Source organism: Ovis canadensis, chromosome 14 (genome assembly GCF_042477335.2).
Source record: "Ovis canadensis isolate MfBH-ARS-UI-01 breed Bighorn chromosome 14, ARS-UI_OviCan_v2, whole genome shotgun sequence".
In the NCBI taxonomy this organism is placed as follows: domain Eukaryota; kingdom Metazoa; phylum Chordata; class Mammalia; order Artiodactyla; family Bovidae; genus Ovis; species Ovis canadensis.
The window spans coordinates 61,362,619-61,375,249 of NC_091258.1; the positions used below are offsets into that span (position 1 = coordinate 61,362,619).

At 53.7% G+C, this 12,631-nt stretch overlaps 1 protein-coding gene across 5 annotated transcripts in view; it reads left to right on the forward strand.

Annotated features, from left to right (window-relative positions):
• The window catches only part of RYR1 (ryanodine receptor 1), a 126,081-nt gene extending 113,467 nt beyond the window's left edge, over window positions 1-12,614 (forward strand). For all 5 annotated transcript variants that reach the window (XM_069550703.1, XM_069550701.1, XM_069550702.1 and 2 more), the window contains 15 exons: window positions 733-803; window positions 1,393-1,546; window positions 2,570-2,656; window positions 3,902-4,153; window positions 5,023-5,153; window positions 6,217-6,259; window positions 7,718-7,848; window positions 7,956-8,016; window positions 8,704-8,850; window positions 9,120-9,254; window positions 11,214-11,370; window positions 11,773-11,837; window positions 11,928-12,028; window positions 12,176-12,227; window positions 12,375-12,614. In XM_069550703.1, coding sequence (XP_069406804.1) covers window positions 733-803; window positions 1,393-1,546; window positions 2,570-2,656; window positions 3,902-4,153; window positions 5,023-5,153; window positions 6,217-6,259; window positions 7,718-7,848; window positions 7,956-8,016; window positions 8,704-8,850; window positions 9,120-9,254; window positions 11,214-11,370; window positions 11,773-11,837; window positions 11,928-12,028; window positions 12,176-12,227; window positions 12,375-12,470 — 1,683 coding nt within the window. In that variant the 3' untranslated portion in view covers window positions 12,471-12,614. The remainder of the gene's footprint in view (window positions 1-732; window positions 804-1,392; window positions 1,547-2,569; window positions 2,657-3,901; window positions 4,154-5,022; window positions 5,154-6,216; window positions 6,260-7,717; window positions 7,849-7,955; window positions 8,017-8,703; window positions 8,851-9,119; window positions 9,255-11,213; window positions 11,371-11,772; window positions 11,838-11,927; window positions 12,029-12,175; window positions 12,228-12,374) is intronic.
• The last annotated feature ends 17 nt before the right edge of the window (window positions 12,615-12,631 follow it).

Below are 12,631 nucleotides of genomic sequence, written 5' to 3' on the forward strand. Positions count from 1 at the left end.
GTGAGAGTGCGGGAGGGGGCTTCAGGGGTTTGGAATCACTGAGGTAGGAAGGAGGGTGAGAAAGGGGAAGAGAGACTCTAATAGAGGGTGGGTGGCGGTGCGCAGAGAGAAGGAAAACAGAAAGCAACGGTGAGAGGGCCTGAGAGATACACAGAGACGCACAAAGAGAGAGACACTCAAAGATGGACACAGAGGTGGAGACCTGGAGAAAGGCTCCGGGTAACACGCGCAGTTTCTGGGAGCCACGGAGAAAAAGATATCTGGAAACAAATAAACCAGCAATCCAGAGACCAAATTAGAGGGGAAGGGGGATCAAGACCTAAAAAGACCGAAGATGGGGTCAGAGACTGGGAAAGACCCTCAGAGATACAGGCGATTGTGGGGAATTAAGTAGCCCGCTTGACCGAAGCCCCTAAAGCATTCTCAGGCCCTCAGTGCAGAGTGCTGGTAGGGGTGCCGTTGTCAAGGTGATGAGAGGCCCTGCAGGGGAGAAGCGCTCCACTGGGAGTCAGCCTGACTCTGCACAGTGCTTTGGTCACGGCTGCTCCATTTTTCTGAGCCTCAGTTTCCCCTCTGTAAAATGAGAATGATAATCCCTTTTCTGGTGGGGGTGGAAGGAGAGTGCACCTCAGACTGCCTAGGAGAAAAGTGCAGAAGGGACATGGAGAGGATACGCAGGTCTGAGGGGCACTGAGGGTGCGGGATCCACCCTGATACTTGCCCTGCCGTCAGGTGGCTGGAGAGGAAGAAGAGCTGCCTCCAGAGCCAGAGCCAGAGCCGGAACCCGAGCCGGAGAAAGCTGAGTGAGTGGCCTCAGGTGCAAGGGGCCCAGCCCCTGTCACTGCCTCCCTCATGGACCTCCCGAGTTCAGGGCCTGAGGCTGTCCTGGTCACCCTGTGACCTCAGCATCACTCAGCCCAAGCCCAGACCCAGAGGAGGGCCTCTGTGAAAGACAGTAGAGGAAGAAATGCTCCTCTCCTCCCCACAAGCCTTTCTACCAGCCGTTCCCTCCGCCTGCAGCACCCTCCCCCATGCTTGGTCTCAGCCTTCCTCCTCCTTCCCATGCTGGCTCACCCATCTCCTTCTCCTGGAAGCCTACCGTGACTCCCCTGCTAAGATGAAGGGGTGTCTCCTCCTCAGGGTTCCCATGAGCCTCTGAGCTTCCCCCATCCCAGCCCTGACCGCTCTGGGCTGTGACTGTCTGGTGATGGGTCTGAACCCCACTGGACCCGCACCCCTTGAAGACAAGGCTGGAGGTTGGTCTCACCACTATGTCCGTAACCCCGTCTAGACCTGGGCCAGGCGTGGGAGGGGCCCCACACTTGGCTTTGAATGAATGCATGCATGCATTTCCCAGGCACCTTCTCACTCTTTCTGTGTCCTACCCTGCAGCGCTGAGAATGGGGAGAAGGAAGAAGTCCCCGAGACCCCACCAGAACCCCCCAAGAAAGCAGCTCCTCCTCCACCCCCTCCAAAGAAGGAGGGAGCTGGTGGTGCAGGCCTGGAATTCTGGGGAGAACTGGAAGTACAGCGGGTGAAGTTCTTGGTGAGGACCCAGCAAGGGCATCCGAAGCCCCCTCTCAGGGAAACCCAGCATTCACACGACCTCTGCCCCCATCCTGTTCTTGAGCCCACCTGTGCCTGGCTCACCTCTGGGGGGAAGCCAGTCTGGGCAGAGGGCAGAAATGTCCCCAGACAGAGCAGGACCTGGGCACAGGGAAGCATTTTCAGGTGGTCCTCCCTTGGCTCCTCGGCCTCTCCCTACTCACAGTCCTTATTCCTACCTCCATGCCTTTGCACACCTGGGACCACCTGCTTCGACTCCCCTCCCCCATCCTCTATCCAGAGCTAAATCCAACTGAAGCCATGGCCTATTTCTTGGCTCTCAGCCTTCAGGTGGGAGCTGCCACACAAGCCTCGGCTCCTCCTGTGCGGGGGGTGGGCAGGGGTGAGAGAGATTCACCTCCTCATCCAGGCCCAGAAGAAGCGAGGGTGAAATTTGGGAGGGCAGGGCCCAGGGCTCCAGCTGTCCTGTCTCCTCTCCAGGCCAGCCTGACATGAGGAGCTGAGGAAAACATGCTGGACAAAAGGGGGGTCCTGTGAGGATTTGGAGAAAGATCGGGGAATGGAGAGAGCAATGGAGAGGAAGAAAGGAAAGGAGAGTTGGGAATAGATGTCCTCTGCCCGGGATAAAGCAGACCAGGCCAACCTTGTCCTGGAAGCAGCATGGCAGAGGTGTTGGGAAGGTAGACTCTGGAGCTGGACTGCCTGGCTTCAAAGCCCAGGTCTGCCACTTCTTATCGACATGACCTTGAACAAGACAGCTCACTCCCTGAGCCTCCGTTTTCTCATCCAGGAAGTGGGCACATCAGCGCAGAACTAAACAGGTTCATGTAGATAAAGCACTTAGCCCAGGTCTTGGTATACAGTAAGCACTCAATAAATGGGAAGTTGTGGGACCAGTTATTTAGGACCTCAGTGCTTGGGTTGTGGGTGAATGTTGGGATAAATTCTCCAAGGGAGAGGATGGACTGTGAGCTCTGTCTTTTTCTTTCTCTCTGCATCTTAGAACTACCTCTCAAGGAATTTTTACACCCTGCGATTCCTTGCCCTCTTCTTGGCATTTGCCATCAACTTCATCCTGCTGTTTTATAAGGTGCTGGTCAAGAGGGGCTGGGAGGATCAAGTGCTGATCTGGGCTGTGGGATGGGAGGTTCAGTCCCAATAGGTCCCCAGGGCCCTTGAAATTCACTATGGACAAGGGACTGGGCTCAGGGTCCCGGGGAAGGGTCAGGCTGGACACCTGGATCTTGAGACCCTATAGGGGTGAGTGTAGGTATCTAGGTCCATCTGGAACACATGCCTGAGGGCCCGGGGGAGTTAGAGCAGCGAACAGGTTGTGGGTTCCACGTTCAGCTCTGCCACTGGCCAGCCTTATGCCCCTGGGTGCAGGCCTTGCCCTCTCTGCAGCACCCACCAATTCAGTTACTTCTCTTTGCTTTCACATAAGCTAAAGAGAAATCTGTGGGGAGGAGGCAATGGGAAGCTCATGGGAATTCTCTTAATTAAATTAATTCTCTTAATTCTCACAGTTCAGGGACTAAGATCCTACATGCCATACAGTGCACCCAAAACAAACAAGCAAACAAAAAACACGTGTAAAGCTCTCAGAATAGTACCTGGTATATAAAGATGCTGTATGAATGAATGATAGCGACCACTGACTCTAGTATTAGTGTTAATGTTAGTGTTAAGGGAAGTCCCTGTCAGTCCCTGGTTAGGCCTCCTCTTTCACTGCCAAGAGCCTGGGTTCAACCCCTGGTTGGGGAACTAAGATCTCACAAGTTGATACATATATGCATGCGTGCTAAGTCACTTCAGTCCAACTCTTTGCGACCCCATGAACTGTAGCCTGCCAGGCTCCTCTGTCCATGGGATTCCCCAGGCAAGAGTACTGGAGTGGGTTGCCATGCCCTCCTCCAGGGAATCTTCCTGACCCAGGGATCAAACCTGTGTCTCTTATGTCTCTTGCATCTGCAGGTGGGTTCTTTACCATTAGTGACCCCTGGGAAGACCCTGATATATATATGTGTGTGTGTGTTAAAATTAGTCTCTCTTTGGGGCTCTACTATCAAGACAAATCAACTCTGTTTTCAGTTCTCCTGTCACTCAGTCAATAGTCAAGATTCCCAGAACAGAGTCTGATTTGCTAGCTAGGGTCCTGGACCTGCCCCTTGATCTTGATTGACAGTCCTGCTGAGACTGCCTCTGACAGGGGCCAAGACCAAACCTCAGGCATGGAGGCTGTTCATTTTCTTCGTGGGTTCAGGGTGTGGTGGACCAGGCACCAGGACCCCAGGTCCCCACCCTGACTGACCTGTCCCCCCCCACCCCGCTTTAGGTCTCTGACTCTCCACCTGGGGAGGATGACATGGAGGGGTCAGCAGCTGGGGGCCTGTCAGGAGCAGGGTCTGGTGGCGGCTCCGGCTGGGGCTCGGGGGCTGGAGAGGAAGCAGAGGGCGACGAGGATGAGAACATGGTGTACTACTTCCTGGAGGAGAGCACGGGCTACATGGAGCCTGCCTTGCGGTGCTTGAGCCTTCTGCATACGCTGGTGGCCTTTCTCTGTATCATTGGCTACAACTGCCTCAAGGTGGGTCGTGACCACAGCCTTGGGGCCGGGACGTGTGTGTGTGTGTGTGTGTGTGTGTGTGTGTGTTTGGTGGAGAGGGGAGAACATGAGCTGGGGCCCTGGCTGAGAGGATCTGGGACAGGCCTGGGGTATGGTGTACAGCTTTGGGACAAAGGGGACCTAGGGCTGCGGTAAGGCCAGGGGCTGAATACAGGACTGGGCTCTTTAGCAAGTGTGATATTCAAACTGGGAACTGATGCAGCTCACACTGAAGAGATGGGTCCTATGATGACGTTAATTTCTGGATCAAGAAGCACTGTTTGTCATTTGGGACTACGTGTCATTTTCTACGTGTTGGTCAGCTGGTGAATCTGTGAGGGGTGTGTGCGGGCCTCAGACGCAGCCTGGGTGCCAACAGGGGGACATGGATTCTGACATTAACTGTGCCCGAAGCCTTGTGATGCCCCATAAGTTGTGTTACAAAAATTTCCATTTGAGTTCCACGAGAGCTGACTGTCCGGCTAATCTTGATACTTAACAATTGGACGAACAGAGTTCTTTGGGCTTCGAACGTCTGCATGTGCGGTTCCCTCTGCCTGGAAGACTCTGCCCTGCTTTGATCTCCTCTCACCTGCCTGATTCATTCCTCCTCCTTCCCTTGGGAGGCCACCGGCTGCAGCAGGCACCAGTTCTGGGCCCTCCTGGGTTTTTTGCGCATCCCAGCCCTGACTTTATGATTGTATTTCCCCACTGCTACTACCCTGATCACTCTGGGAGCACGGCTCTGCTGTGGGGTCTCATAAAGGCTCCAGCAAGACATCCCTGCTCCTGCCAAGGCTGTGGTCTCCTGACACTCCCCGCCACCCTATTTACCTCCGTGCACCCTCTAGGTGCCCCTGGTGATCTTTAAGCGGGAGAAGGAACTGGCCCGGAAGCTGGAGTTTGACGGCCTCTATATCACGGAGCAGCCTGAGGATGATGACGTGAAAGGCCAGTGGGACAGACTGGTGCTCAACACTCCGTAAGGGCTCAGCACCCCCACAGTGGGTGGGGGAAGCCGAATTGGGGTACCACTCCATCCCCAGCCCAGGCCTGGGGAGCCTGACTCATTCTCCCCAAGCCTCCACCTTCCTCTTTGTAATACACACCGGTTGCCTGTGCATTAAAGTACCTGTGGGGGTTCTGGAGACACATGGAGATTCCCGGGGCCCCAGCCCAGGAGATTCCGGTTCAGTGAGTCTCCAGAGGCGCCCAGGAGCTGCATTTTAAACTCCGTCCTCATGCAGGATTCTCACCAGGTGTCATGATTGGGAAACTGATGAAATCATTTGGGTTTTGAACTGAGCCCAGAGAGGAAATGAGGGTTATGAGGGCAATGTGGTGGGACACTGGACTCCCAAAGAGCACTCCCAGCCCATCCCATTCTCCCTAGGTGAAGTCCCATCTTCCGTGTTCGTACAGCCAGGCTGCATCCTGAGAGGGAGGCATGTCTAGAATAAGAACACCAGGGCAGGACTTCCCTGCCAGTCCAGTGGTTAAGACTCCGTGCTTCCAATGCAGGCAGCGCAGGTTTGATCCCTGGTCAGGGAACTAAGATGCCGCATGCTGCGGGAGACAAAAACGAAAAACAAAACAAAACAAAACCTGGTAAATAAAGGGCCAGAAGCATCAAATAAAATTAAATAAAACAGCATGAGAAAGCCCTCTGTTCCCTGGACGCCAGAGCGGGGCCAGGCCGCTGGCTCCAACACCCCCACCCCCATCACACACTCTTGCCTCCCTGTCTCCCATCTGAGTGCAGTTCAGGTCTTTGTACATCCCTGTCACCTGGGCTCTACCGATGACAGCAGCGGGGCCTGGGGGTGGGGGCAGGATGTTAAGGTTGACCTTGGACAAGCGTCACCTGGCCTGGGGTCTTTAGAGCCTGATCCTGAGTGAGAGGTTGACCCCATGGTCTGGGATCCCTGTGAGAAAAGCATTGGAATTCCAACCCCACCCCATCCCCCTCCCCACTCCTGCCCAGTTTGGCTGGCAGCTTCTGTTCCTTTCTCCCCTAACATCTTGTGGCTTCTTTCTCTCGGCAGGTCTTTCCCCAGCAACTACTGGGACAAGTTTGTCAAGCGGAAGGTGAGACGCTGTGAAGGGGGAGGTCGAAGGTCCTCCCCAGCTGGGTGCCTTGATGCCACCAGCCCATCCAAACCCAGTCAAGCACTTGCTTTCTGTGCAGCCTTGGGCAAGGGGCTTTGCCTCTCTGAGAAGCACCTCAGTTTGCCCGTCTGGAAATGGGCATGATAATCACCCCCCTACACCCCCCTGTAATGAGACGATGCATGCGACAACCTCAGCAGTGCCTGCCACAGAGTAAATACTTCATGGATATTAGTTTTGAGGGAGGAGCTAAGGCATCTTATCTTCAGCACATAGACTCTGGTGCTGGATTGCCTGCTTTTCTCTTTTTTGTTAATTTTTCATTCATTAACTAATTTGACTGCATTGGGTCTTAGTTGCGGCTCCTGGGATCCTCACTGTGGTACTCGGGATTCTCTAGTTGTGGCCCCCAGGCTTAGCTGCTCTGTGGTCTATGGGAACTGAGTTCTCTACTCGAGATAGAACCCATGTCCCCTGCACTGGAAGGCAGATTCTTAGCCACTGGATCATGAGGGAAGTCCCTTGTCTGCTTTCCCATGTGTCACCTTTTCTGTGCCTCAATTTCTATCATGTTGAGTGAGGTACTACGAGGGCTGACCCCACTGGGCTGTTGTAAAGATTGTTTGACCTGCTTCGTGAACAGTATCTGGCACACACACAAAAAAGACATTAGACAAGTGTTGACTGTTAGAATCATTCATTCACTCAACAAAAGTTTATTGAGTACTCCTAGGTATCTAGTCAGTCCTACCTACTAGGAACTGTACTAGGGTTCCTAGCAGTAAACACATTTTGATCCTCAAGTTGGAAAGACAGATGAGGAACACATTTATAATGTTCAGATGGTGATAAGTGTTGTCAGAGGAAAAAAGATGGGCCGGGAGGGGGAGTGTGTGGGGGTTGGCCCAGAGAGATTACTCTTTCGTGCAGGGTGATTAGGAGGTGAGGGAGTGAGGCAGGTGAAAATCCGGGGGAAGTGTGTCCTGGGGTGGGGGGCAAGAGAATGGCAGCTGTAAAGGTCCTGGGGCGAGGATGTGCCTGGAGTATTTGAGGAGCTGTGGGGAAGCCAGTGTGGCTGGAGCAGAGTGAGAGGGTGAGCAGGAGGAGATAAATTCATCAGTGATGGGGTGGGGGGCAGGTATATAGGATTATATAGGGTTATATAGGTTATATAGTTATATAGGATTCCTTGCCTACCTGCCTAATTATAATAAATTATCCCAATTAATTTGGCTAATGAGCTAACTGGGGGGGAGGGCTTTATTACTTTTGGACCCTCCCCCTGAGGATCTGAAGAAAGCTCTGGCCCTTCTCCCCAGAAAAATGCACCCCCAATCTCTCACACAAAGTTCAGAATGTCCCAGACCTGCCCCACAGAGCAGACCACCACCTTCCCCGCTCTAGTCTTGTCTGCACGGCCCCTGCTCCCCTGTGCAGGTCTTGGACAAGCACGGGGACATCTATGGGCGGGAGCGGATTGCCGAGCTGCTGGGCATGGATCTGGCCACGCTGGAGATCACAGCCCACAATGAGCGCAAGCCTGAGCCACCGCCGGGGCTGCTCACCTGGTGAGCCGGGGAGGACGGCCCCCACCCCCAGGCCTGGGGCAGGCGGGGGAGGCGGCTGTGGTCTGACTCTCCAGCATCTGGCCATCCTTGTTTTCTCTGCCCTGCAGGCTTATGTCCATCGACGTGAAGTACCAGATCTGGAAGTTCGGGGTCATCTTCACAGACAATGTGAGGAGGGCCCCGTAGGCGGGGGAGGGGCCTACAGGTGAAGGGCGCTAGGAGGGTTGGGGGCTCCACCCCCAGGTATCCCTGACCAGGGACCCACTCCTGAGCTCTGTGCACATCTGATCCTAGGGCACCCTCAGACCTGCCTAAGGTTCCTTACCCTCCAGCACACTCTTTTTGTTTTGTTTTCCTTAATTCATCTTATTTTATATTTAATCATTTACTTGGCTGCACTGGGTCTTTGCTGCTGCGCACAGGCCTTCTCTAGTTGTGGCGAGTGGGGTACTGCTGTCTAGTTGCAGGGTGGTTTGCAGCACCTGGGTCGGTAGTTGTGGTGGACAAGCTTAGCTGCCCCCACAGATGTGGAATCTTCCGAGACCAGGGATCAAACCCGTGTCCTCTGCATTGGCAAGCATATTCTTGGCCACTAGACCGCCACGGAAGGCCCAGAACACTCTCGAATTCCCAGGCTACATCCTTCTGCAGAGGGTTCCCCAACGCCCTGAAGAATGGCTTCCCACACCGAGTGCTCCACTGTTCTAGAGTGTTCCTGATCCTTCAGATAATCCCTAGCCAGAGCTGGCACCCTGAGCACCAGAGCACGCCCGGTGCTCTTGAATGTTCCTGGGCCTCCAGAGTGCTCCTTGGCCCTCGCGCGCGCCCGCCGACCCCGGGTTTGTGTGCCCACAGTCTTTCCTGTATCTGGGCTGGTACATGGTGATGTCCCTCCTTGGACACTACAACAACTTCTTCTTTGCCGCCCACCTCCTGGACATCGCCATGGGGGTCAAGACGCTGCGCACCATCCTCTCCTCCGTCACCCACAACGGGAAGCAGGTGTGGAGGGACCTGCCCAAGCGGAGTGAGCCTGGCAGGGCCCACCTTAGCTGTCCCTTATGAAGGGTGAAGGCTGGGCAGCTCAGATGAGGGGGGCGCAGGGTTGGGTGAGGAGGGGCAAGGCTGGGCTGGCTGAGCCAGGGTGGATGTGGCTCATGAGACCCCAGCAGGAGGGCCATCTGGGCTGAAGTGGGGCAACGATGGCGAAGGTGGGCACGCGGGAGCGGCAAGCCGCGCGTGGAGCTGAGCCGCCCCCTGCCCGCCCCCAGCTGGTGATGACGGTGGGCCTCCTGGCGGTGGTGGTCTACCTGTACACCGTGGTGGCCTTCAACTTCTTCCGCAAGTTCTACAACAAGAGCGAGGATGAGGACGAACCTGACATGAAGTGTGACGACATGATGACAGTGAGCCCCCCCCCCACCCTTCGCTCTTGGACATGTTACCAGCCATCCCTGACCCTTAGTTTTCCCATCTGTAAAGGGGGTTAGTAGTAGGACCTACCCTGGGACTTCCTGGGCTGTCCAGTGGTTGACTCCCCCTTCCAAGGTAGGGGGCGTGGGTTTAATTCCTGGTCAGGGAGCTAAGATCCCACATGCTAGAGAGTGCAGCCAAATTAAAAAAAAAAAAAAAAGTAATAGAACCTACCTTGCAGACTTATTTCCAGGGTTAAGTGATTTGACCCTTTTACTTGGAACACTGCCTCAGTGAATGGTAGCCACTGTTGTAATATTTGAGCTTTTCAAGGTATTATCCTTGGAAAGGTGCTCAAGCACAGTGCCTGACTTACAAGCCATGTGGTTTGGGGTTGACAGCTCAACCTCCCCACACTCTGGTGTCCTCACCTGTGAAATGGTTTTATAATAATAGAGCCTATATCCCAGGGTTGCTTTTAGGACTCAGTGATACTCCCTGGTAGCTCAGCGGTAAAACCCACCTGCCAATGCAGGAGAGATGGGTGTGATCCCGGGCTGGGAAGATCCCCAGGAGAAGGAAACGGCAACCCACTCCAGTATTCTTGCCTGGGAAATCCCATGGGCAGAGAAGCCTGGTGGCTACAGTCCTTGGGGCTGCAAAGAGTTGGACATGACGGAGTGCACACAATGCTCCCTGACCATCAAAGACTTAAAAGGTTAGAACAGCGCTTGACAGGTATTAAGGATTCCATAGACGTGAGCTACTACCATCATTCTCTATCAGGAAAAGCTTTATGCCATGCATGTTTCTATTTTCTCTTCTATTCTAATAAATGGTGGTCATCACCCAAATTGAGTTTAACTTACTATAGGCGTGGGCCACAGTTGAAAGAATCACTCCAGTGCTTTATCTCAGAATGGCCTGTAATCTGGCACTATGCTCACAGGACCCATCTGGTTCCTCAATCTGGTATTTGAGGCCCCACCAGACTTGGTCTTGTTACTCAGCCTTGTTCCCACCAGTCACTGGTCTTAGCTCTTACCCAAGGCAACTGGGTTCTCTCACTTCCTAGAGACACAGAAAAAAAAAACCAACAACAACAACAACAGTGTAAGGTCTTTCCCAAGTCTCAGGCAGACCATGTCCTTCCCTCTGCTCAGAACCTTCTTGTGGTTCCCCAGTGCTTCACCATTGTGTACAAAGCCAGGGGAAAACTAGCCTGGCCTGAGTCTAACCACAGTCCTTGCCTTTTGCTCTCTGGCTGCCTGGTCCTCCCTCAGTTCCCCTAAAATCATGTGTTTCCTCCCAACCCAAGCCCTTTGCATCTGACCTTTTCTCTACCTGCCCTCTCCCTGGCCCTACGTACACACGCCTATTCACTTGATGCCTCATCTTCAACTTAAATGCTGCCTCTTACAGGAAGCTCTCCATGACCATTAGCTGGCCCTCATTTCTCTCCTCACTCTTGCTCACAGTAACTCTATTTCCAGCCTCAGTGAACCTCTTTTCAGTTCCTCACAGGAGCAAGATGTATTCTTTCCTCCCCAGGGGTGATGAAACACATGTGGTTTTCTCTGCCTGGAACTCTCTCTCCCACCTAACATTTTGTTCACGTTTCCAGTTCACACATGTCCTCACTTCTAGGAAGCCTTACCCTATCACCCAGGCGAGGTCAGGCTTTCAAAACTTCACGTTTCCTGTGCTTCCCCCATCTTGCCCATGACTACGCTGTGCTTTCCTGGCCCTGGGCCCTCCCTATCACAACCCTGATCATTTCTGGGCTGCCATTATCTGATGCCAAGCTTGTGAGCCCTGTAGGAGCAGCGTTCAGGGCTGTCTCAGTCATTGCTGTGTGTGCCCTGCCCCAGCCAATCCGGGGCCCTGTAGGTTCTCAGTGAATGTTGAAGCCTGAACGCGCGACTCATGTGCTTCTCACCCTGCCCCTGCAGTGTTACCTCTTCCACATGTACGTGGGTGTCCGAGCTGGTGGGGGCATTGGGGACGAGATAGAGGACCCAGCAGGCGATGAATACGAGCTGTACCGAGTGGTCTTCGACATCACCTTCTTTTTCTTCGTCATCGTCATCCTCTTGGCCATCATCCAGGGTCAGTGCTCATCAGAGTCTTGGGAGTGGGGGCTGTGTCCAGAGGCAGGCTAGCTCCTTAGTGTACAAATCCAGGATCTGGTCAGCCTGGATTCATATCCTGGCTCTACCTCCCCCTACTGTGAGACTTTGGTCAAGTGACCTCTCTGAGCTTCAGCTTCTTTATCTATAAGATGAGGATATTGATTATGCTAGCCACATAGAGTTGCTGTGAAAATCAAGTTAATTCATAGGTGGTAAGTATCTGGCTCATGGTAAGCGCTCAGTAAACACTAGGTGTTATTATTTTTAGTAAGTGGGGTGAGATTAGGAAGATTGGGTTCAAGACTCAATGGCAGATAGCTAGAAGTGAGAAGCTAAACACTGACGAGCGCCCTGCAACCCCCCCCCGCCCCGCCCCCAGGTCTGATCATTGATGCTTTTGGTGAGCTCCGAGACCAACAAGAGCAAGTGAAGGAAGATATGGAGGTAGGTCATGTCTGGGGGGCGACTCTGAGGGATTCCAGGACCCTGGGGGGTTGAACGGACCTTGATTCTGATGTCTCCTGCCACGCACAGACCAAGTGCTTCATCTGCGGTATCGGCAGTGATTACTTTGATACGACACCGCATGGGTTCGAGACTCACACATTGGAGGAACACAACCTGGCCAATTACATGTGAGTGTGGGCCCGTTGGCCAATCAGGAGGGTGGGGCGTGGCCACCAACAGCGGGGTGCGATGTCCATGTGGGTGGATTCCCAGCCAGCTAATCAGGAGGAAGTAAGGGAAATCGTGACCTGTCTACTGCTGCCTCCCATCCCCAGGTTTTTCCTGATGTATCTGATAAACAAGGACGAGACAGAACACACGGGCCAGGTAAGCGTGTGTTATTGGAAGGACAATGGGCAGGGACATGGTGAATTTTAATATAAGGTCAGTCAGCAGGTGGCAGTGAAAAGCTCATGTCAATATGAAGCATTTGAAGATGTGACCAACTAACTCTTCCCCATCTCCCACCCCTAGGAGTCTTACGTCTGGAAGATGTACCAAGAGAGATGCTGGGATTTCTTCCCGGCTGGCGATTGTTTCCGCAAGCAGTATGAGGACCAGCTTAGCTGAGACACCCCTAGCTGGCCCTTCACCCCCCCACCTCAAGTGCCTTATTCTCACAGCAAACCCCACAGCCCTCAAACCCCTCCCCCCAAGGCAGCTGGGGGAGGGGTGACCATGTACTGACGAATAAAGTCTGTGCTATACCCCTGACATCATTGTGTTGGATT